Here is a 25,855-nt window from a genome sequence, read left to right as displayed (position 1 = left end):
TTGGCTATCAAACTACTACTCTCTTTATTTACTCACTTGCCAAATGTGGACACAGGGTCTCATTTCTGCTTTTCTCTTTAATGCCAGTTCAAAAATAATGTATCAGTGTAGGGACCACAGTGTGCATTTCCAGTTAGAACCCTTTTACCCATTTTGTTGCTTAGAGGTCAAGAACAACTACAAACATGAGTTCAGGTTTTGGCTACTATGCCCTGCTTCAGTCCGAGTATTTAGTTTTCATATAATCGAGTTTGTCCCACAAATAAGCACAACCACATTCTACTTTTAAAGTAGGTCTAAGTGAAAGAATTAATTCCGTATTTTTACTTTCTTTTTATTTATTTAAGATATTGATACCTTTTAAGGCATGATTAATGAAAATACATTATTCGTGGTTTCTTGAAGAGATTAACATGTTATATCTGGGATAAATGGATTTTTTCCTTAACTCACAATAGGGGCAAGATAGATACTTTTTTCTGTGTCATCTCCTGCTTATCCTGATTCAGAATGACTGATATAAAGGAAACTATGGTTCATGGACCTCTTGAAACTTAGCTAAGCTCACATCTTTTAGACAGGAGGTAGGATTTGGTTTATGTCTTGCTTTTCAGAAATCATACCATTAACCAGCCCTGGCGAGGAGCACTCCCTTGCTTAGTTCTTAAAAAAATACTGAGAGGCCTGCTAAATTCAAGCCCTGTGGCTCTCCCAGCCCCTTTCATAACCATAGTAGAGCGAAGTAAGAACTTTAAAGTTAAATCTTTGCATTTCCCTTATTATAGTTGGAACTGTCATAAACTAGTCATGTTTTCAGCATCCTACATGTAAAACTTCTTACCCCTTGGATACCTTTGATTTTTGAAAAAGTAATACATTATATTTATGTTAATTATGTGCAAAACTATACATTTCTTCCAAAGGTCCATTACCTGTCTCAGGTACAAAAATATAAATCATTGTTTATTAAGTAAAATATTAAGTATTGGTGACTTTTAATTAGAAACCAATTACACCGTGGTTCTGTGTATATTCAAACTGTGATGTATTTATTCTTAGAAAAACTACTCTTGCTTTGTAAAGAATTTTTGTTTTGTTCAGTAGAATATTTTGCGTCATGCTATTTTGTTATACTCTTTTCAGCTTATATTGATAGAGCGAATGTGTGTGAGTTTTTCTTCTTTGTAAATTCTGTCTCACTAAGCAGTTTTGTAACTTTTATTTAAAAAATTAATATTCAAAATTGCTAGAAGTATTTAATCAAATTCTTCAGTGATTAATTGCATTTATGAAAAGAATTAAACCTTGAGTTGTAGAGAATTAATTTTACATTGTATCTATATTAAAATACCACATCAAACACATATTTGATAATGTAAGGTTTATCTGCTCCTTACATATAGAGAATTAAAAGTTAGAATCTCTTTTGACTGATTATAGTTTAGGAGGCCCTCGTTCCAGAGAGTTCTCCCATGAGCTCTCCTGCATCATTGTTACCTCTAAATTGACTTAATATTTCTTGCTCTGTTGTGCTTACAGAAATGTGAGAGTCAGCTGGCATAATGAACTTAAAGTGCTGAAGAAGAAATTTGCACACGTTTAATTACAAGCACCATATTATTTTGTTAACTTGTCAATTCCTGTTTTGTGTGCTTTTGCAAACAGATCATCTTAATAACACCAGCTAACACCTAGCAGAGTAACTTAGTCGATCCTTAGAAAAACCCTATAAACTAGGCATTGTTATTGTTCATTTTACGGATAAAAAATGATACACAGAGAAGCTCAGTAGTCTGCTCTAGATGACATGGCCTGTGAGTGCCGGAGCCAGGATTTGGGCTAGCCTGGCTCCCGAATCTCAGCCAAATGCTGTAAGTGGTAACAGGAGTAGGGCCGCAGGGTGCATCTGGATGGTGGAATTTTTTTCTAGTAGGTTCTGAAGACAGACAGCCTGTGCCACGTTTTATACCGCAGTGAAGTTTTGAATTGACCATGTTCACATTCATCACTCCTGATTATAATAAAAAAGAATTTCCAGCTTGAACCAGTTTCAGATCATAAAGACACACATTTATGATCTTATGCAGATTTATAATGGCACCTAATTTGTTTGTTATTAAAATGTTTTTCTAACATCATGATAGATTTCATGGCACATGACCTCCTAGAGAGAGATTTTCTCTGTCCATTTGCTTGCTTTTGTGTTAGGATCAAAAGTTTCCTCTTAAACTAGTAATGACTTTTGAGTTTACATGTTAACTGCTTTTCCATTCATCATTAGCATGTTCATAGATTATCATTTGATATCATCTGCAAAATAATGTAAGTCATATAGCAAATAATAAAGTTTGACCACATATGAAATCCCTTTAAAAGGTCTGTGTATTGCCTGATATTGAGCTAAGTTATAGTAGAGAGACCAAGATTATTTTGTTTTTATTTTGAAAGGCCTACAGTATGCAGCCTTTCTCCAGGACAGCAACCCCAAACAAGGTGAACTAATTTTGCACTATGTTGTTTTACTTTAATTCTGTTTTTTTTTGTTTTGTTTTGTTTTTGTTTGTTTTCGGATTACATCTCTATCTTTCTTTAGGCTCGCTTAGTTAACTATTGTTAGAATTGTTCATTAAAATTATACTGTCTTTACATTGCTTCTAGTTCTGGATTTTGTGCTAGTAGGTGTGCTTTTAAAAATTTTTCTTGAAGTGTGGAAGTGGCATTTCATATGTCATGCGTTTGGTCAGGCTGTGTCAGAGCAGTCGCTAACGTCTGGTGACGCCAGGGGAGAATGCAGCTTCGCTTCGGGCACGTGTAACTCAGGGCTAGTCAGGGCCCCCACATGAAAGAGAAATCGTGGGTGACTGCCTGCCCTCAGCAGCCTGTGTCATTTACACCTCAGAGAAATGTGTCCTGGGTTCGGAATCTCATAACTCCTGAGCTAGACTTTTGTGTGTGTTTTTTTTTTATATTCTGAACAGCTGTTGCTGTGATTAGGAGAATGTACAGCATGTGCGTTCCCACCCTATACTTTCTCTTAGGTAACAGCTACTTACGTGCCATTACATACACATACAGCCAAGTGTTCATTTTTACTTCATTTGAATTATACTTTCATTTCTATAATCTTTGTGGAAAACTAGGTCTACTTTTAAACACCCCATCAAAGAAAGATCCGTTTTCATATTTGCTTCATGGGTGGGTGGGAGAGGGGTAGGGTTAGGAAAACGGAGGAGGTGATATGGAGAGGCTGGACTGCACCAGAATTATATTCTCTTGATTCCTTTGCTTAGTGACAACCATTTTAAGAATCACAGGAAGACGAATTAATGTAAAAAAAAAAAGTTACAATGATGAAGGATGGGATTTTCTTTGCCTGATAATGAGTCAAATATAAGCTACCAGAATTCTTTTAAGATGTTTCTGAACAGCTATGATGAAAAATATTTTGAAATACTTTGATTTAAACTTGGAAAGAGTTCTATTAAAAATAGAAAAAGTACCTTCACTGAAACCTAACATCAGTTTTTGTTGCCAAGATTAAAAAAGCTAAAATGCAGCTTGCCTGTGAGCTCCGTGTAATGGGCGCTCAGTGACTGCGGTTTCAGTGCAGCCAGGCACCACAACACCCCTGTTGTGTCTCCGGGGTGCCATTATGTCACACACTCCGTGAGGTAGATTTTTTCCCCTACTGTGCACAGATTAGGGTTTTATGTCTATTAGGTATCTTATGATTTTTTAAGGCAGTCTGACTGAAATTACTCCACCAGTGTAAGTTTAGAGTATATCTGCAACAAATTAATAGAAACGGTTATTATTATTTCGCATGATTACTTTGGTCAGTAAAGACCACCAATTTCTTAACAAAAAGCAAACCAAAAAGTTAGCATTTTTGCTGAATTTACTAATGTGCTCTAGTTGTGACTGTATGTGGGTTGGAAGATGTGAATTCTGGGACATTGCTGGCTGCCTCCCTTTCAGGGGAGTGGGCGGTAGCCCTGTCCTGTGGCCCGGCAGCAGAGCTAATGCCTTTCAGCCCGGCCGCCTGCAATGTCACTGCTCGCTCAGCAAACGCCGTGTCAGACCCATTTACTGATGGGGGTATCGGCTTGAGAGAAAACGAGAGAGCGCCTTTCTTCACAAACACTGTAGACAGGGACCTACAGCAAAGAAACATGACAGCGGAGCCCAGGTTTAGAATTCCGGGTGCCCCATTGGGAGCGACCGTGATGACACTAAAGTGTGAGTGGGACCCTCGTTCATGCAGTCAGCACATCTGCAAGAGAAAGCTGGAGACGGCTCGATCACTCTTCACACGGGCATTTTCTGACAAAAGCGAAGAGTGACGTTAATGAAGCATGAATTCTAAATTAAGGGAACTTGTAACATCTTCCTTTGTATGTTTAAACGGTATTGGCTGTATAAAGAAAGAGCGTAACAGAGAAGGAAATGCTGAAGGGAACCTGTGCACCTGCAGTTATGTTCTTTTACTTCTAGGAATAGCCCCAATAGGAAAATGAGCCTACTTCCTTTTTTGATTTTATGGCAGTTGTCCTTTGGAGAATGTGATAAACCTTTAGTTTCACATTTTCAATTTATTTTTCCAAATTCAACAGACCCTGAAAATTTGACAGCCTATCACAACATGGACATTCTGATTAATGGTTATTTTCAATAAAGCATCCAATACCATGGATGAGAAGATAAGAATAGTGAGCATCACCATTTCTTACTATTTTCTCTGTTCCCACAGTGTGCTAATTAAGTACTTACTATATTTTTTTTTTTTAAAAGCAGAACAAAGCAGAGGTTTGTTTATTTGAAATACTAAGCTATAGATGTTTATGATAATTCAGTTCACTGAAGAAATTATTTCATAGATTATATTAAAAATGAAAGATACTATTAGAACTGGGATTGGCTTTGGACTTATTTTGGCCTGGTTTTGCAATCAGATCACCTTAAGATATTTTGAATATTAATACTGTTTAGGAAAGAATTTAAAGAAGAAAATTTCTAGATATTTTTTCTCTTTTGTTTTAACACAGTAAATGTCTAAGATTGTTTATAATGCCTAACTTCTGATGGACTTTAGTTTCAATTTTGTTCTTAGTCATTGCAGATATTGACAAAATGTCATACGATACTATTTTGTATTTTTTGTAGGACTGGGAAACAGAAAATCATGACTGGTATTGTTTTGAATGCCATTTGCCTGGAGAGGTGTTGATATGTGACCTGTGTTTTCGTGTGTATCATTCCAAGTGTTTGTCTGATGAGTACAGGCTTAGAGACAGCAGTAGTCACTGGCAGTGCCCAGTTTGCAGGGTGAGTACCTATATGAGCTTTAATGTGCTGGTCAGAGGGTTGCAATTCATCAACACTAGCCGCACAAAGATATCCCAGGTGGTCGTGCCAGGTTGATGGATAAAGCCCTGGAGGGTGGGGGTTATCTACGGAAATGACGGTCGATGAACATAGAGCACTCATAAATGAATGTCACAGACACACCATGTATTCAGGGGGTGGTTTTTTAGAGAGTTGTAATCATGTAAAAATACTTTGCACTTGCCTTGCTCTGGGTTGTGTGACTCCTTTAAGGGAGCCTTGGGAATAAATAAGCACTGTCCCTCACCACAGTCTGCTCAATGTGTCCTCTCTGCTGCTTCGAAGACGCAGCGAAAGGCACATTGTGGAGACGTTCTGTATCTGCTTCCTATTTATATCCATGTAATGTTGCCTTTATTTTTTGTCATATCGTGGTTAGTTTCTTCGTTTCTCCTGTTTTATTTGGAGGGTGGAGGGATGGGACAATTGTATATAAAAATTTTTAATTTGAAGCAAAACGAAATAGGCCAGTAGGTAAAATAGGTACTCTGCACAGTTATTTTCATTCATAGTGTTTCCCCATTGAAAAGTATACAAGATTGTGCTTATTGGTTGCAGAACGTGGCGTGTGTGTTACGAGTGATGTGTGACACCGAAATATTACGTCGTGTATGGCGTTGATGGTGATTAGCAAGGAATTATTTGCTTCGACCTCCTATTATTTTGCACTTAAAATTATCACGATGCTTATTTGAAACCATGCAAATTGCCCAGATTACTCATGAGTTCAGTTTGTGAATATTCTTTGTAATACTAGAATAACTGAAATGTTCATTGATTTTTCCAAAAAAAAAGGTTTTTCGTCTTCATAGTTTTTTTCTTCTTTGATGTCAGCCAGACATTTTCTGCCAGCATGATGAGTAACAGTGTACGTTCTGGCTTTGCGTTGCCTCAGGGCACATCATTCGACCGTGTGCTACACATGTTCCATAGGGCAGACGAAGGCTGTCAGGATAGCGTTGAAAAATAATGTGTCGTGATGACTTGTGGTGAAACGCCTGCGTGCTACATTGGCTGTGCTCAGTCCCTAGGTCTGAATGTGCCGGCATCAAGCCTCAGGTTGCAGACCTGCTCTTTGGGGATCTGCGTGTCTACAAAGACCACTGTAATCGGTGGCGTGGGAGCTGCAGTAACAACACTCAGACTGTGCTCTCATGGACTCCGGCTGCGCCCTGTGAAAGCAAACCTGGGTCTCCTGTTCTCTGGTAACCGTTTACACTGGCGGGAGTAAAACATTAATGAGATCCTAAGAACAAAAGCATTAAGGTAGTAAAAACATCAAATCATACGGATTCAGGAATGTAGGAAATGCAATTCTGGATATATCTGTGTCTTCACAGCCACAGCTTTTTAATATCTGATACTTAGTTCTTACAGTAAAGAATTTAAACAAAAACACGGGGATTTTTGAGGATGGGTTAAACTTTATTGTAGGCGTTTTATATTCCTTACATGAAGAGTGGAAATTGAACAATTATACCTTTGAAGAAAACGTCTAATGCTCCTTCTGTTAAAATTCACCACCAGGTTGTCAGATTTCATTTTCTATATATTTGCTCTACTCTTCATTGATTGGATGATTTTTTTCAAAAAAATTTTTTTAGAGTATTGCTGGCTCACACAGAAAGATAGTTGATAGCCAGAGTAGAACTTAGCTTACCCCGTCCTGTTTTTCTTTTCTTCCCTCTGGTTTCTTTTTGTTGGTCTAGATAGTCTCTCACTGTGATATAATTAGGCTTACTGAAATGAGTCCATGACACACTGTTACTCATACATTCGTTTCATAGACTGTGAGCTACTCTGGTGAGGCTCAAAAAGCCCACGTCTGGGTTGGGAATGGAGAGTTTTATCACGAGCTTTAAAACTTCCAAAGAAATAGTTTTTTTCTGTGTTAGATCTATGCTACCATTGAATTGTTACGTTCAAGAAAAAGATTAGTGCTAACAGTTTCTTTTCCTGGGAGAGGAGGCAATAATAACCTTGAAATTTGAATGCAGTTTTAAATATCTTTAAGGTAAAAGTTTTTGTTTTTTTTTAAACAAAATTTCAAAAATTCAAGTAAAGTTATTTTAATAACTTTGGGTCCAAACCAGGATGATGATGTTCCCTGTTGTTCTTTTTAATTAATATTTGGAAGGATAGGTTAATTAGATATATTAATGAGGAATTTTGAAGGTAAGATGCGCAGAGCCGAACGTTAGTGCAAGTATATCAAATAGTAGACGGAAGCTAACTAACCATTACTACCTAAAATTGAAGACTAAAATATTTCTAATACCTTAAACGATCAGAAGACTGTTTCATTTTTATATAATCTCTGCTGTTTACAGCATTAAAAAAGTCACTGAGAATGTCAACTCTAATTGTAAATACTAAAAATGATACTAAAACTACATGGGAGGTTCATTAAAAGTTGCTGAGGATAGGTTGTGTCTCACCCAGCTATCAGCTGTTGTTACCAGATTTACTTCAGCTCAGGCAGCTTTATCTCAAACATCAAACTGCTTCCGAAATATTTTAAGAGGGCAGTGATAGGAATTATTCTCAATTTAAAATAATTTCATCAGTTTTCATAATCTCAACAATCTCACAACCCTGAGGATATTTCTTTGGAATTTTGCCTTTCAGAAAAATAAGCTATTACTTTACAGATACAGTTGATTGTTATTGAAAAGTAGCCTATGAACATCAGATTAGCATTTTGCTTCTAAGAAAATTCGAAATTCAAGTAATGTTCTGTTTCCCACTCTTAGTACTGAGAGCGCTCAGTAGTTAAATTTAAAAGGGCTTTAAAATTTTTTTTAAAGATTGATGTAAAAAATTCAACTAACTTAGAGGAGGATGAAAAAACCGTCAGACTCCTGAGAGCGCTCCCGCACAGCAGGCGCGTGTTCGCATAGATGCCTCCCCTGCGCTCGGCTGCTGCCGTCCCTGCCGGTGTAGCTTCACGCACGTTGCCGCTGCCAGGTCGTTCCTGTTCGGCAGCGCCCCCAGGGGTTTGCGGGTATCCCGGTGCGCCATGATCTATCCAGCCAGGCCCCCACTGAGGCGTGCCACATTGTTCCAGCGTCCTCTCTGACGGGTACCACGGCACCGCGGCCTCCGTGTCGGAGGGGACGTTTATGTGGCACGCTTCAGTCTGAATTACATTATACTTCATTTTTGTATGAAACCGAAGTTTATATTTTGTTTTATTTGGTTGTATTTGAATTTCTTATTCCCGAAATAGCCATGAATTTTCCAGGGGAAAAAAAGAGAGAAAACCTTAATTTTAAAGTGAATAGTGCTTTTGAGATTTTGTTTGCCTAAAGGATATATCTTTAAAATACAGTATAATCAAACGTATTTTTTTAAGTGAGAGAAAAGAAATTTATATACATCTGTGTAATTCTGTCTGATCACCTTCATAGGATAAATTCATTGAAGTGGAATTCTTAAATTTAAAAAATAGGCACATTCAAATGTGTGATAAAAAGCACTGTGTTGTCCTACAGAGGATTCTACCCATTACGCCAACATGAAAACATTTCTAGTTTTTTGTTACTAATTCGATAGGGTACAAATGGGTGTCTTATTTTAATGTTGCTTCATTTATATGTACATGTATATATTTTATATATTACAAAGTCATTTTATCCTTTGATGCGTGGTTCTAGAAGGTGGGCCTGGGTGTGTACACAAGCCTGTGTGTGTGTGTGTGTGTGTGTGTGTGAGCACATATATGTATGCCTGCATGCGTGGCTGGTGTGTTTGCATGCGTGCATGGATGTACATCTGTGCTGTGTGTACTTGGAGGATGGTGTGCGTGTGTGTGCGCGCGCGCGCACGCACGCACGCACTGCACACTCACTGGCGTCTAGTCCTGCTGGGGAACATCACGGTACTGTTTGAAGACTACTTGAAAATTTTTTTTAACATATGGGTAAAAGGCGCTGTGTTAAACCCTAGGACCGCCCCAGAGGTTGGAACCATGGTACCTTTTAGAGCAGCGCTGTTGGGGAGACCTTTCTCTGGGGACAGACGTGTTCTCTGTGTTGTCCGGCAGGAGCCACTGGCTGCATGTTTGCTGCGCACTAGAATGTGGCCTGTGAGAGCCAGGAGCTGGTTTCGGTTCGGCACACGTGGCTTGCGGCCGCCCCTGTGTCAGTCAGCGTAGGGGGAGAACTGCGCATTCCAGGCGTCCATGGCACTCCGAGGGAAGCGCCTTGGGAGCAGAATGTCAGCTTCGTGACTGGCCTGGCGTGTGTCCTCCCCACCCAGACTTCGAGATGGCTTGGGAGAGTGCTGACGGGAGGGCGCACGTCGCCGGCTTGTCTCGTGCACGCAGCAGGTTGGGGGGTGGGCGCCGCGGCGTGGCCGAGAGGCGCAGCGCGCGGCACCGTGTGCGTTCCGCAGGTGACGGCTCGCGTTTCTGGCAGTGCTGCATCTGCTGCGAAGCTGGCGCCTCACAAAAAGTCAGAAAGCTCACTTCAGGGGGAGAGAAACTAAATAGCAAAGCAAAATAGTTGGCACTTTCCAGTTGAACGGTGTTGAGAGTGGGCCCGTTTCCTCCACCCTCTCGTAACACGCGAATGAATGTTATTCTGATAAGTTGAAAGCTATGGATTCGTATTATAGCTCCTTTTAAGTTCAGATAAATTAAAATTTTACGTGTAGACTAAAATGATGTCATTAGGGAGCAAAAGTTAGTGCTCTGAGTTGTGCATTGTGTTGCCGTTACTGAGAGCACATAGAATGTGCTGGAATGGGAGGGCCGCGGTCACCCGCTTGTCCCTTTTTCCATATTTGGGCCTCTGAAGTAGATTATTGCTCCAGTGAAATCCACCCGAAGATTTTTATCTTAGGCTTTTATAATAATTTATGGTAATGTAAAAATTTTATCTTACAATTCTTCGTGACCCAACTTTGGTTCACTTTACATTCCATTTATACTTACTGTGATTTTATATGGAAAGATCAGTTTAGGTCACAAAAAAGGTATTCAAGGTAGTGGACAGGGGATGTATTATTTCACTGTCTAGAAAGAACTCATCTCCCCTCACTTTTCAGATGGCATTTTTCTGTTTAAGGATCACACATTTTTAAGTTGTGTTAACATACAAACTGGTGAATCAAGCTGGCCCATTAATAAAATGCAGAAACACAAGGAAAGGTAGATAAGGAAATGAAGTAGTCTCTGTGGAGAGTTTTATTAATAGCTGAAGCACGTTGGTTCCACACGGACAGCATAAAGCTCTCCCACCTTCGCAGCACCTGGCTCTCAGGGTGCCTGTTCTCGGCCGACAGACATTTGCGGGCACCCCGGGATGCGCGCCCCCGCCGGTCCTTCCGTGCTAATGGACTGTTCCCGAGGCTCCTTCCAATGCAGCTTCTCTTTAACGTATTTGGAATGAACATACCTGTTTTACAGGAAACCTAATAACTTAAAATAGAAAGGAGTCTGTCGAAACCATTTCAGATTAACTTTTAAATTGGATGTTAAGCCCAGGTGCTAGATATTTTTTTCACATGGGTTATAGTATACTCATTAGGCAGATACTGAAAATTAAGGAATTTATTGGGTCTACTAAAACAAAACCAAGACTTAAGTCGCCATTAGGAGGCCCCCTACGGCTTAATCAAGGTGGTACATACAGGCTTATCAGTGTGGACTTAATTCTGGGTAACTTACAGTTTGAGTGATTTGCACCGTGACTTTTGGTTGTTCTGCTGGCTAAAGAAAAAATCATAGTGAAAGCTATTTCTTGAAACTGGAGGTGGAAATTTACTTCTGAATCCCCTCTTCATTCTTTTGGGTATGTAGGTAAAAGTTGGGAGAATGCTCAGTTAATGCACAGAATGAAATGGTATAAATGGCTAAATGAAAATATTTTGAACCTGAATTCCTTATGTATCTACTATGAAACTAACTGTTCTTGCTTTCTGGTGAGTATTTGCTTGTTAATGTGGGAAATCTATTAATATTTTCACCCTGAAAGTAAGTACATTTACCTTCAAGATACATATTAATGAATTGAGAATGGAGTATTGATTTTTAAATAAAACAGAAGACTTTTTTGGGGGGTGGAGGAGGGCCTTAAAAAAAATACTGATAGACAATCATAGTATTGAACACTGAAAGAAAATTAAATATTTTTTATAATTTTCAAAGCCAACAGGATCATATTTTCATACTAACAAAGTAGAAAATTAATTTAAAAAAGATCTTTGTCTAAATCAAGTACTTTATTTATAAGGCAGTCTTGACTAGGGGAAAAAGTAATGGGAATGTTGATAAAGCCAGAAGATTTCGAAAATTGGATCTGGGATATAAAACTTTAAAACCTCATGTATTATTATCTCATCTCTTTATAAAACTCCCTGGACCTAAGCAGGAGAGAACAGGAAGCACCAGGTTTCCACGTGGCCCTCCCGTGGCCGTCCCGTTGTGGGCTTGACAGTGCCACGGGCAGAAAGGGTTGGATGTGAGTGCGGAGTGTTTGGGGTGGTGGTGTCTTTGACCTCCGTGATAAGTGTTTTGTGGCTTGTTTAGAATCCGAAAGGAATTTTATCTTTGAATTTTAACTCTTAAGTAGGGAGATGGTATAGTTGGGCTGGTCCGTACGTCAGCGTGGATCCAACCTAATCTAGGTAAATAGAAAGCTCACGTCATGTGCCCAGTGCTGCCGAACTGAACGAGTGTCCACTGCCTTTCGTCGTCTGCATGTGCAGGAGGTGGGAGGGGAGGCGCGTGCAGGCGGACGGCTGGTGTTCTCCTGGGCTGGTGGCCAGCCCCCGTGAGTAGAGGGCAGGTGATACTCATTTCGTGGCCTGAAAGCAGAGTCGTGCAACTCATTTTCAGAAAAGAATGGAAAAGCTTACTCCACTGCGGAATGCATTCTGCTTCTGCCTTTGGAATCTTCTTTTTTTCGTTAAAGATTAGTCTTGTGTAGAAGAGAAGGATCAACTAGATAGAATAGAATGCCTGGTTTCACGAAGTTTATCTGAGTGTTCTTTTCCTATTCTTGGGTCCCTATAACTTGCCACAGAGGAGTTTAAAGTTACCCCCAAAAGCGCATTTGGTATTGAATGTTACAATTCCTGACATGCATAGTAACACCCCATGTCTGTAGCTAATAATATTTTAGCAATTTTCTGTGACTATGCAGGTGTAGTAGGTTTAGAAATACTACGTATTTGTGCAATACCAGTTGGTTTTGTGGCCTGTAGAATTAATTTGAGTTGCTTTACTAGTTGGTGAGTTACCTTGGACTGACTGCTGTACAGCTGATTACATCATCTGAACCTAACTTGCTGACCTCAGTCAGAGATCAGAGAGTTGACGTTGTAAAAATTAGCGAGCACAGGTACAGGCGGAGTAGCAGTCAGTACAGTTTGTAGCTGTGGTGAACAAGTCTTGGAAACACTGTGCCTCAGGGCTTCTGCAGGACCAGCCTCCTCACTGGGCCTGGGGGTGGAGTTGTGTTTCTAGCACAGCTAGCTCCAAGGGTCCGCCTCAAGATACTCTTAATAGTTAGAATTATCATCTGAGTTCCAGCTACCAGCTGTAAGAAGGCATATTTGTGACAGCTTAAGGGAAATTTTAAAGCTTAAATTTATATTCCTTTAAATTAAAAACAAACAAACAAACAATTGCCAGAAACTTAAGTGCAAAGGAGTGTTGCTGGGTTGGCTGTGGAGGTCTAGGGTGGAGCTGGAGGCACCCCCCCTCCACACACACACACACACACGTGTGTGTGTGTGTGTGTGTGTGTGTGTGTGTGTGTGCAGTGTGCGCCCCATGGACAAGTGAGCTTCCACGCCGTCCACCATGAGACTGGTGGCAGGCTGGGTGCTCAGGTCTTTGCTCTTGTATTAGAGGGTTGATTTCAGTGTGTTTAGAAAAATTTTCTAAAAAATGATTGTCATTAATGGGTGTTGGGCGTCCCAGTGGTATGGGAGGGGAAATGGCAGGGATTGGGGCCCCGCCCAGACCGGCTCTGTAGTTAAAGTCTCAGTTATTGGGATTTCTTCCGAACACTGGGATTCCTTTGTATTCAGTCATTACAAGTTGTAGAGGGTACTGTGGAGCCTCTGATTTCAGTAACAACACAGGCGGTTTATATGTGCAGATAAACCTTGTTGTGATGCTTTTCTGTCTGTGGGTGCAGTCAGGGAGGGGTGCTAGCAGCACTTAGATTCCTCAAGCTGCTTAGGTCTTTTACATGCAGATTAGCATTTCTCCGGTGACTTGGGGGCCAGAGGGGCCAGAATCCGCAGGGTTCAGAACAAGCCTTGGGGCTGAGGCCCTGGAGTCTGCTCTCTGGCACGTTTCCCCAGGCGGTTGTGAGCTCACAGCCCTTTAAACGGGCTCTCTCAGTTGTTAGAGGCCAGCAGTGATATGTAGTTGCCATCTGGAGAGGTAAATGGAATTGTTTATAGTGGCCAGAATATGCCAGCACAGCTCAAGCGTGACTGACTTTGGGAAGGATCTCGTACTGTCGAGTTCAGCTATGTGGGGTATTTTTTTGTAGTAGGCAGTGAGGTGGGTTAGGAGTGAACGTCATCAGTTCAGTCTACCTAGTGGTTACTGAGCACTTACTGTGTGCTGGGTAGTGTCCAGGGCCCGGCGGAAGCATGCTCAGCTAGACCGTTGTGGCCTCTGCTTTCCAGAGCTCGAACTAGTCTGGGGTTGCAAACTGCGGCCTGTGGGCCAAGGCAAGCCCGCCACCTGTTTGCGTGCTGCTCATGAGCTAAGCATGGATGTTAGGGTTTTAAATGGTTGAAGAAAAGGCAAAAGAGGAACGTTATTTTGTGAAAATTATAAGAAATTACTGTTTTGGTGTCCACAAGTCTTGTTAGAGCACGTCCATACTCACGAGCATCGGCATCATCTGCGGCTGCTTCCTCACCACAGTGGCACTTGAGGAGTTAGGGCAGACACCAGCCGTGTTTCCGCAAATCCCAAATATTTACTGTCGGGCCCTCCCACCATAGGAACTTTGCCAACTGAGAACATTCTAGATATTGGGACCCCAAAACGCGCAAGACCTTTGTCTTTAGTCAGAGACTTGGGGACTTGGATTTGAACGCTCACAGCAGAATTGTGTGATTTCTGCTTTTCAACTTTTTTGGAGGGATATTTGGTGTGCTGAAATACTTTTTCCACAAGTTCATTCCCTACCGAAATACATTTCTACAACTAAAAAGCAGGGTCCTAGGGCACACTAACAATTCCAGACCATTTAAGCTCGAATGTCCCATTGAATAGTGACGCTCGGGCGTTGTAATCAACAGTCAGCCGTGGATCAGAGTTGCTCACACCTCCTTCCAGCTAGAAACGCCGGGAGGTGCTGCGTGCGGCACTTTCATGATTTGTCTCTGGATTTGCTGTAACCCAGCAGTCATTTGTAACTGGCTTACGCATCCCGCATTCAGCGCTCGGGGTTTGCCGTCATTTCCCCCTGAGAGGAGAGCAGCCCCTCGGTTCTCCGTAACGGACTCAGGAGCCTCTTGCTGTAGTGGATGTTTTACGCACGTTTGAAACGGTTTCAGCCAAGCGATTTCTGTTGTTTTAAAATGGGTGCAAGAACGGTGCTCATAGAATGGAAAGCTTGTCTCGTGATAATTTCCAGAGTTTGACCCTAATCACTCCCATAGCTGCCAGTGACAGGAACAGTTCCCAGAACTTACGGGGCTGGCCCGGATGGGTTCTGAGCTGCATCCCGGGGTTAGAGGGGCCTCTGCTGAGCGGTCCCGAGCGCCAGCGTGGAGCGGGTGCAGGTCTTCAAGGCCTGAGGAGGGCCCAGGTCTGAAGCGGTCTGCAGACGGCACGCAGCATTGCTTCTGTGTTTCCCGAGCGTGTCCGGAGCCGTCCGTTTAGTCACGTTACAGACAAGCGTGCTCGTCTCAGAAGCTGACCCTCTACTGTGCATTAGTCAGTGGCTGTTTCTCAAGCCACTGTGGGTGCCCTGGTCTGTGAGTGTCACGGAAGGCAGTTCACAGCATGTTACCTAGGAACTCCCCAGAGGCCTTACAGTGCTCCTCTGGGACAGAAGGTGAAATACAGAATCTCCGAGCGACAGCTGGATCGCCTCAGAAGGAAAGGCCGCCGAGTCAGCAAATGCGAAAGCATCTCACAGCAGCGGCTCGTCCCTGCAGGTGGTTGGGAGAGGGCCGCATCCGCTCCGGGTCCCTTCCCGTTCGCTTCAGTGGGAAGCAGGCCCCTCCTGGTCCCCTGGGCGCCTTGAGCCCTGGGACGGCCCGTCATGGGCCAGCGCAGTGCTTGTGTGCACTTCATTTTCCGTCCGGTGTCTGCAGTAGAGTCCCTTGTGCATCACTGGAAAAGACGTATTGAGCAGCTGTAGAAAATAAAAAACCAAGGAACAGAGGCTTTCCACAAAGTGATTTTCCTGGGCTGCGAAACTCTCTTTGTTGAGCCGTGTACAGCGTGAACCATGGAAGTTTCTGAAACGGTACCTGCAAAGAACGGGCAGGTGGTGAGAGGGGCAGTAAGAGGGCAGTTCTGTTTGTGTGAGCAAGAAGATGGACGCAGCTACCAGGCCTGGCAGCACCCTGCCAGAGGACTGTTGAAGGTCACTGCCCGACACCCTTGGCGCAGCAGCCAGGGCCACAGCCTCCGCTCTGGCACCAGGCGGTGGTTCTCAGGGCCGTGCGATGGAAATGCCTGGGGTGTAGCGGCGAGTGCCCAGGCCCCTCTGGGCTGGCACCTCGACTCTGGTGGGCTTTTTTTTGACGTAAAAACAATTTGCAGGGGTTCGCTTGAGTCTTGAGCATACCGTGACAGATACATGCACATACACCTGTGCACCCAAGTCCCCGTGAGGCAGAGGGTGTAACCATTGAGTCCTGCTCCCCCCAGTCGTTCTCATTACTTTCCATCACAGATAGGTTGTGTCTATTCTAGAACTTTCTGTAAATGGACATTGGTGTTTTTAATGGCTTTCCCAGGTGGTCCTAACACACAGCCAGTGGGGCTCGGTGGGGAGGAGGACAGTGGGGTCCAAGGCAGCACTTCGGCACACGGGCGAAGACCTGCAGAGGCCTTTTGAAGGGGTCGGAGCTGTGGCGGGGCAGGTCACATTTATTCAGCCGTGGAAGCCGTCTGTCCCCTTTGTTTCCTTCTTACATTTCGTTTGAAACTCATTTTTCCAAGCTCATGCCACCACTTTTGTCTGCACACAGAAGAGACACTCTAGCAGCTGGACTCTAAGCAGGCTTCAACATGATGCAGGATCAGATTGTCACCTGATACTTTATTCTGTTTGTGACATTAAGGCCCTCAGCCTGAACCGTGCACTCGCAGTCTTCCCCGCACGTGGCTGCACTGACGTAGCAGTTCACTTAAGACGTGCGCACGGACGGCCCGAAGTGAGGCGTGTGACAGAGGCGACGGCCACGTTCTGTCTAGGTCTCCGTGACCTGGAGGCGGGACCTGGAAATGGACCTTTCTGACACGGGAATGATTGAGTGCAGAAGTTACCTAAACTTAAGCAAAATAAAATGGGTTTTCCTGCTGTTTCAAAGTGTTTTCAACATTTTTTTTTTTTTAAAGCATTTTCATTGTTTTTGTTTCAAAGAAAGAATGATCTAGTTAGGACATTTTAGCTGGACTGACACTCGGATTCTAACACTGCCTCAGTTTGGCCCAAGAAACACTGAGTTGCTTTAGTTTCTAAGGCTCTGGAAACAAAAGTGGTTAGATCCCCACGGATGGCGAAGTGCTTCCTAGGTTGGTGGCCCTGCGCTCCTGCCACACGCGAAGTACACAGCAGCCCGAGAGACAGGGCCGCGTGGCGGAAGATGGGGTGAGGTCCCTGTTCCCACCGTCACCGCTCCGGAGAGGACGTTGTATTTCAGCACTACATGAAGTGTTGGCTGCGCTTTCCCCCTAAATAGTGGTACCTATTACAAGAACTTCAAGCCCACAAATACTATTACAAGACTTCTGACCTGTTGTATGTAGATCACTGAACTCACACAAATTTATGCTTGAACGATCAGCTCCATATTTGGGATCAACAGTCCTAGTACCGCAACCGAAATGTTTGTCATGCTGGAGTGTGTAGCCGAAGTGTGTAGACTGAGAGCCACTGTTTTGTTCTCCTTCCTGTTTAAGGGAACGTAGGTTTCCCAGGAGGTGAGAACGGAGCAGGCTTCTCGGCCCGCCTGCCTTTCCCCGTCTCCGCACCCATCGGACTGCCAGACTGCTTGGTCACTGTCAAAAGCAGCGCTTGCGCGGGCGTCACGCTGCCAGACCCGGGCTCCGGGAGTGTCAGTAGCTATGGCGCTGCAGACCCCCTGGGAGCGCCCTCTGCTCCCCGTGTGTTCGGCAGCGCAGGGGCAGGGAGCAGGTCTCTTGACGGGAGGATCACTGGGAACCTGTTCAGAATGAGCTTTCACAGCCGCATCAAAGCCCCTTCCCCCAAAAATGATAAACTTAGGTCCAGGGAACGTCTTTGCCCTTTAAATTCCACAAATACCCCATTGGGCTTGGTCTTGGCCATGAGTCACAGCCACCTGAGGAACTGAGTAAGCAATGAGTGAGCAAGCAGACACGGAGCACAGGGCCTTCCCCCAGAAACTTCCGCTCAGATGCTCAGGGCTGAAGCCCAGCTGCACTTTAAGGCGTTCCACCAGCATCTCTGTGTGCGGCCAGTGTCGGGAGAGCCGCTCTGTGATTGGCATAAATTTGGACAGTGTGCACAGGCCAGACAAAGCTGGGTAAGGAGGGACCATGACTGTGTTTGTGCATTGTCAGAGAACCCAGGTGAGCGGTGGAAGGGAGGGGTCACTTTAAACACGAGGTCTGTGAAATGGTCTCCAGCTAAGAAAACGGGTGTCCACTCTGTGCAGATGTTTTGATACCGTGCGCGTGTACAAGCAACTCTCTTAAGCTGTGGTTAGGGCTTCTCAGTGAGAAATGTCTGTTCTTCCTCCCGCCTGTTAAGCGTACGGAGATGACTTCCTGTGCGTAGAGTTCTTTGGGAGTGATAACTTGGTGGCTTAGTGGCCTGACAGTGAAAACACTGTTCAGGACTAGCGCGTGCCGCTCAGTCCTTGGCGGTGTGGCCCCCCGTGGCTGCGTGTCTGCCGTGGGGTCTTAACCTGGGCAGAGGAAATGGGAACGTTAGGCCGTGTCTCCCAGCTGTTCCGGAAGGGGCATAACAGGTAGCTTCTCGGTGTTTTTCTTCATGTGATGTTAGATTTTCTTAGAGAGAAATTAAGAAACCTAGTTAGCTTTTAGGCCAGACTCATAGAAATTGGAGTTATGAATAGATCAGTAGCATTTTACAAGATACATGGCCATGTGCCACTGCCCTGCACGTAACTCGTAAGTGACATGGACTTTTAATAACCATTTTAAGGAAGAATGTTTAATACCTTCTGATTCCAGTTATAGTAATTGCTACTTTTGGTCTACAAATTTCAAAGATTTCTCTGTCAGATGTTGGAAATAGTGCATCTTTTAGAAAAAATTTGTATACTAAAATCTTTTATATGTATAAGTCTTTTACATGAATATAAACAAAGATTTTTATATTGGGCATTTACTGTTTTTAACAGAGCATCAAGAAGAAGAATACGAATAAACAAGAGCTGAGTACATACCTGAGGTTCATCGTCTCCCGCATGAAGGAGAGGGTGAGTCCTGCCGGATAGGGGGTGAGGTGAGGGTTCCCATGTCACGCAGTTAAATTTCAGTCCGGTTCACTCTTTAACACTCAATGACCGGCAAGTAACAGATACGGATAGGGCAGTATGAAGGGTGGGAATCGCTACTGTCGTATTTCTTTTGTATAGAAAATAATTCTATGAAAGGACTTTTAGATTTTCTTTGTTTCGTCTTAGCATTTGAACAGGCATTTCTTTCAGCTGTATCAGATTAGAAACATTTACATTTAAAAAATTATCAGAATGATCCTTTTCATTGATGATTAGTGTTTGCAATATGGAATGGAACTTCTCATAGACACAGAGGACAAACCCATGGTTATCAGATGGGAGAGGGCTGAGTGAAAAAAGAGAAGGGAAGGGATTAAAAATAAATAAACGAGACAGAACTTTCCCAAGTAATGGTTCTTTCTGTCATAGCCTTAAGGGTCGCCGCATTAAACTGTAATAGTACCTGTGCATTTTTTCATTAAGTTCTAAAGTCCTTGTTTAGAGACTGATGTTTTACCTGTCTGTCTCCGGCCATGTTTAAAAGTGCTGTATCTAATGACTTTTCAGGCTATAGACCTTAATAAAAAGGGGAAGGACAGCAAACACCCGATGTACCGGAGGCTGGTGCACTCAGCGGTCGACGTCCCCACCATCCAGGAGGTAAAGCTGCTTCCGTGGTGCCGCAGACTCCGCCCGGGGTGCCTGCTCCGCCTGTCACTGAAACCAGCAGACGTGGCCCCCACTCCCAGGGCTACTGCTTTTAAATTTTATGTGCTGCCTGCTCTGGTGCAGATTAGGTGTCATCTTATAAAAGGCCTGGCCTTAAGCCACGTGTGGATGTTGATACCTACTTGTTGGTTAAAGCAAACGTGTGGTAGCCTGGTTAGTTCCATGTTCAGGTGTAGAGTTCACACCTGGAGGTTGGTCCCTCGTTTCAGCAGATGCGCTTAGGAGTTTCTGTAAGGAAACAGGATGTAGAACTAATGTAGAGTCTTGGGAAACAACGAAATGAACAAAACAAAATTATTAAAGTTTTGAATTTACTCTAGGATTGTTGGGTTTGTTAATATTTAATTACTAATTACAGTAAAATCAATAGAACACTTAGACATGTTTCCAGTTAGGGTTACTGAATTACTAATTCTGTAGTTTATGTGTCGTTTTCAGATTTTGAAATCAAATGGTTGGATATAATTAATAGCTTGTAGGGAGACCATAGGAATTGAAATTATCTTACAAGTTTCCCAGTCCCCTTAGCAGCAGAGATTGACTGAAGGTGTATTATTTCAATGGAAAAAAAGCGTAAATGAAGGTTGTTGCCTTAAAGTAGTTGGCAAATCCTGGATTAAAAACAAGTAATTTTAGTTTTATCTCCTACCCACAGATTTCACAACCTCAGGCATAGCCTCTTTTCCTAAACTCTAAGGCCTCTAAAGAATAATGACCCCAGCTGCCTTTCCGACCCTGCCTCTGCCCCTGCAGCTTCCTCTCCCTGCCCAGCACCTGCCCAGATCCCCACTGTGATGCTGGTGGCTCCACAGAGAACAATAGATGAGCAGGTGGTTTCTTGGCCGTGCGCTTGGAAAATAGAGGAAGATGTGGTTTTTATGCTTTCAGGAGCTTGTAATCCGGACCAAAATGTAAGCTGTGAGGGTGTACACCTCACAAATTGCTTTGAGATCTGAGGTACAGTTGTCCTCCACCTGGATGTATATTGGGCCACCTGGGGAGTCCTGGACAGTGCCAGCGCCTGAGCATGCCTGGGCCCAGTACCATCAGAGATTCAGGGTGGAGCTCAGATATCAATATTTGTAAAGAAGCCCTGCGACCCTAGGTGATAGGCAGGCAGCCACTTCCAGCTGGCAAACCTGGGGGAAAAACCTTCCTGAAGAACGGGTAACTGAATTAATTGGGTCTTGGAAGATTTCATCTGAAAGGTGGGTTCCTAAGAATTCTTTAGAGGCGATTAGAGGCCGAGCTTTTTGCAAGCGTATTTCCTAGAAGTATCAGTAGGATAAGAAGATGCCTCCTTGCTAGCCAGATAGTTAACTTTGTCATACCTCCTCTAAAAACTCGCGCCCCCCCGCAAAAAAAAAAAAAAAAAAACAACTCTCTCAGATTTCCTCTGTGAGCTTTCTCTTTGGCACCCGAAGGCAAAGCTATGGAGAATCCAGTGATGGAACCTCTTTGATGTTTGCCACTCCACTGTAAGAGAAACCCCGGCACTGCCTCGGTGCCTCGGGAACGTCTGGGCCTTTATTTTATAATTATTTCTAAATTAGTACCTAGTCCAATTCAGAATGGTAAATATATCTTTTTTGTAATTACGGTAAACTGTCACAGAGGCTAACAGTTCTCCACCCCCCCCCCCCCCCCAGTCTTTATTCTCCTGTGTTACGGCAGTGGGTGTTATATGGTTAGAGTTTCATCAGCCACACTGGCCCAAGCTTTCACTATTTACAAACCTAAGCAGGATTTTTTATCATCGTTGCAGAATGAACGAGACATGCAGGCTGCCAGGTTCACTGTGGTGAATTAACGCAGAGGACGGTGGTGGCCGCAGGGTGTCGGATCTGCCACACTGCACCGTGCTGTCACGTTCTGTCTGTGCATGGAGTGATGGGTGTTTCTTGCACATGGCCCATCAACACCCTGGGACACGGGTATCCATGATGTCATTCTGGAAATTTCCGCCGTGTCCCACATGCTAACCCTGTTAGCACAGTGCAGACAGATGTTTTCGCCGGTAATTCCTGTGCCGTTTTGTTTCTTGCCCTATCCAGAAAGTGAACGAAGGGAAGTACCGAAGTTACGAAGAGTTCAAGGCTGACGCTCAGCTGCTTCTCCACAACACAGTGATTTTCTATGGAGGTTGAATATTTTTTGTCTTTTCTTTCATGTGCATTTTTTTTAATACCATTTACATTCCAAGTTGAGAATTACCTTTCATAAAACGTTACATTAAAAGTTTATATTTTGGTGATCTGTAAGTAATAATGTTAATGTTATGGTTTAATCTTAGAAATATTTAGTAATGTAGTTGCAGCTGATAGAATTGACTCAGAAAGCAGAACACCAGTGCACCGAATGATGGGAATACGACTCAGCAGAGTGTCAGGCATAAGCCAGAAACTTAGCTGGGAGGATTTTCATGACCATTGGGATGAATTATGGCCACTCTCCATTAATATCCTATCATTTAAAGGTGAAAAAAGGCTGCTCTGTACCTAGAGAATTAGTATTATGTGGGATGTGAAGTTATAGCTGCTTGTAGAATTTTATTTTGCTGCCAGGACTTTATTTAAAATATGTATTTTCATTTTAAATGGCATGTGTTCACTTTTGTCAAACTGAAAATGTAAATGACCGTATTAATTTTGATAGTCTCATGTTTCCAGATTTCTGGTAATAGATACCTGTGTTTAATTACAGCAGACAGTGAGCAAGCTGACATAGCGAGGATGCTTTATAAAGACACCTGTCATGAGGTACTGTTCATGCCTAGTAATTAAACTTGCTGTATCCCAAGTTAATTTATTTCTGAATTCCACTTGCCTTGTATACATTTAAATTTTGTCATTTCCTTTTAAATACAATTTTATTTCCATGTTTGATATACACAGGGAATGATGCAAATAGAAGGGAAGGAATTCTGGCAGATGACTCTCAGAGCTACCCTGGGGAGATTTCTTTACTGAGTAACTTCTACAAGGAAACTGTTGGCCCTCCTGTAACTCCCTTCAGGGTATTAGTCTCATGCTCCAGGGACGTGTGTGGAACTGGGCACTCAGTCAGTGTTACCGTCTTTGAACGAGTTCCTGCTAGACCGCACAGGCAAAAAAAACGACCAAATAACCAAGTTCATATTTATGCAATAAATGAAACACATGTTTAGGGAAGGTTTTTTTGTGTGCGGTCTTATTTGCAACACTTGAACCTATAACCGTGTACTATCTTTGCAGAAGTGTCAGTGCTATAAAAAGTTTTGTTTCTTGAATTAATTTCAAATTTGACTTTTTAAAATTTATTCAGCAGATGTTTATTGAGTATCTACTATATGCTGTGCAGTGTGTTAAGAGGACCGAAAAAATGATCAGGGTACCGGCTTCCTGCTCGTGAGCTGTGTCCTGAAAAGGGAGACTCAAAATAGGTTTCTTTACAAGCTGTGAAAGAATGTTACGAAAGAAAGTCGGGACTAACTTGGAGAGCCAGGCAAAGTGAGGGCTGCTGTCGGCGGGGTGACTTACTGGGCAGCTTGGCAGGGCCTTTCTGAGGAAAGAGCCTTAGTTCAAGTTGCTGAACAGTCAGGCCCCGGAGCAGGTGGCTGGGAGGGCGGCCCAGACGTGCTGGTAAAAGTTTGTCGTCTTCTCTGGGTGGGCTCTGGGGCCATGGGCACGGCCCCAACAGGAAGGTGGTGGCTCTTCCAGTGTGATTTATTGAAAAGTTAAAAATGTAAGCTTAGGAACAAAATCCAAGGCTGTTGGTGTACACGAAAGAGAACGTTAATTTACATGGATCTGTTTTGTGTATTTCACACACATGTGTATTTTATGCAGGCTAATGTAGTTGCTTTTCTTTTTCAGCTGGATGAACTACAGCTTTGCAAGAATTGCTTCTACTTGTCAAATGCTCGTCCTGACAACTGGTTCTGCTACCCTTGTGTATGTGACATTTTGTGATTTTTGTTTTTTATTTCTTTAAATGCACAATACTCCAGGAAAGTTTATTGCCAGTTTGCTTAATGATTGTAATACTTCCTAAGTATGTTTCTTCGTATCATACTACATATGGATTTAGTGAGTATAAAAACTGAGACGGGAAAAACATGGGACCTTATCCATTTCCCACTCTAAAATGAGTGACTCGGGTAAACCTTGGGACCCTTAATCTACATAATGAAGTAGATTGTCACCTTTCCTCTCACTCTTTTATAGAAACCTAAGGCTTTATGTATGTTAATAGCTTTGTGATGCCCTCTAAAATGACACAGTTTCAGGTAGGATGCTGACAAGCCCTTGAGTGTTATGGGGGCCCAAAGGCATGGGCATAGGAGGCCACCTGAGAACAGCCAGTCTTCCAGAAGTTAGTGTGTGTCTCAGTCACTTGAGAGTTTTGTTAACATTTAGGTGTCTGATGATGTAGGTCTGAAAGCGGGGCCTGACACCTTCTGTTTCTAATGGGCTCAGGAAGCACAGTGAGGGCTTGCCGTTTGCCCCTGGGACCTATGTGGCCCTTGGCCTTGGGGCCACCCCATTCCAAAGTGCTGCAGGCCGTCAGGAGAGAGGCCTTTCCTGTTTAGACTCTCTGAGAAATGAAGGTCCATATTCCTGCTCTAATGCAGATTTCAATGTTTTGTTTTGGTGGTGGTTTTTTTTGTGTGTGTGTGGGGGGGAGGGCAAAATTAATCCCATTAAATTCTGTGTGTTTAGGAGTTAGAAATTTTCAAAATAATGAATTATATTCGACTAAAGTAGTTCAGTATTAATGATAGACTTGTATTTACTACTTTAAAAATAATATGGCAAGGTAAAACATTTTATTTACAGATACCTAATCATGAACTGGTTTGGGCTAAAATGAAAGGTTTTGGCTTCTGGCCAGCCAAAGTCATGCAGAAAGAGGACAATCAGGTTGACGTCCGCTTCTTCGGTCACCACCACCAAAGGTAATTGCATCCCTGTGTGTGACAGTCATAGATGAACCGCTGAGAAACAGCATGAAGGTTTTTTAAATTGAAGAAACAAATCGACACTTAACTAGCAGTGATTTCTTTAAATCGTATCTCTAAGTATATTACAGATATCGTTTGCTAAACAGGACGATTTCAGTGGCTGACACTGGCGAATCAGATGCATGTTAATGCTGGGATCGAATTCGTAACGGGCAGTGGAGGGGAAGGGATCTCGAATGTGTCCGTTTCATAGTGTTGTAATGACTTCACGGCAATTTCAGCCATCTTTTCAAGGGTGTCTTAAAAAGTCATAGACAAAAATAATCAGCTCAGTAGAAGAGAGGGTCAGTCTTGAGATCTAAGAATGTAGATGAATGCCTTATACGTGTGCATAAGGGTTATATATGCATGGGGAGAGACTCTTTCCAGGCTCAACTTTAAAGTGTCTGTTGCTAGGGAAATGTATTTGTAGATAGCAAAGCTTGAAAGTTTACATTTTTGTGATAAAATATGCAGAGCTTTTGTTGCTATAAAACTGTTTACATAGTTGAGTATTTCGCACAAAGCGTGCTGAACTTTACTACTGTGAAATTATAGTTAGCTGCTTCGTTGAGGTGAAGCAGCACTGGCTCTGAGAATGTGAATTCAAGTTTCGTGAACCACCACAGGACTCAGAGGTTGGCGAGCCTAACTAATCAAGCCACAGCAGGAAAAAAATAAATTCACATGTGATTTTGGGGGTTTCATTTAACACATATTAAATTAGAGGGGGGAAGGCACCAATAGTCAGCTGCAGGATCAAAAAGTCATACTGTGCAAGCATTTAAATTTACAATCCCTGAAGTGTCTCCTGTCATGCCTGGGGCCTGAGTGTCTTGTGTAGTTGTTATTGCAAGAGAAGCTACAGAATGAGGGACTTCATTTCTCACCATGGTGAAGTTTTACGTAGTCTTCATTCAATTTCAGTACAAGTTAAGTCACAAGAAACCAGTGAATAGTGTAAATTTTAGAAAACGTAGTTTTGCTCTTTCACTGATGCGCACTCAGCTGTCGCTGCTTTCAGGGCAAGAAACGTTAGTTGCATGACAACACCATGACTCAGTACAGAATGAGTGTTCTGATCGCATGCTCGTG

General features: G+C 42.9%; 1 protein-coding gene across 12 annotated transcripts in view; it reads left to right on the top strand.

The window, feature by feature from the left end:
- The window catches only part of ZMYND11 (zinc finger MYND-type containing 11), an 89,042-nt gene that overhangs the window by 51,107 nt on the left and 12,080 nt on the right, over positions 1 to 25,855 (top strand). For 3 of the 12 annotated variants that reach the window (XM_016151773.2, XM_036228245.1, XM_036228251.1), the window contains 8 exons: positions 2,449 to 2,493; positions 5,164 to 5,325; positions 18,952 to 19,029; positions 19,618 to 19,710; positions 21,834 to 21,921; positions 22,483 to 22,538; positions 23,634 to 23,711; positions 24,597 to 24,715. In XM_016151773.2, coding sequence (XP_016007259.1) covers positions 2,449 to 2,493; positions 5,164 to 5,325; positions 18,952 to 19,029; positions 19,618 to 19,710; positions 21,834 to 21,921; positions 22,483 to 22,538; positions 23,634 to 23,711; positions 24,597 to 24,715 — 719 coding nt within the window. Of the gene's footprint in view, positions 1 to 2,448; positions 2,494 to 4,613; positions 4,710 to 5,163; positions 5,326 to 17,752; positions 18,109 to 18,951; positions 19,030 to 19,617; positions 19,711 to 21,833; positions 21,922 to 22,482; positions 22,539 to 23,633; positions 23,712 to 24,596; positions 24,716 to 25,855 lie in introns of those variants that run through there. The other 9 variants (XM_036228249.1, XM_036228248.1, XM_036228253.1 and 6 more) reach the window with 7 other exon arrangements.

This window comes from Rousettus aegyptiacus, unplaced genomic scaffold (genome assembly GCF_014176215.1).
Source record: "Rousettus aegyptiacus isolate mRouAeg1 unplaced genomic scaffold, mRouAeg1.p scaffold_m13_p_10, whole genome shotgun sequence".
NCBI lineage: Eukaryota > Metazoa > Chordata > Mammalia > Chiroptera > Pteropodidae > Rousettus > Rousettus aegyptiacus.
Note: the sequence above shows the minus strand (reverse complement) of the source record. Positions and strands in the feature narration are given on the sequence as shown.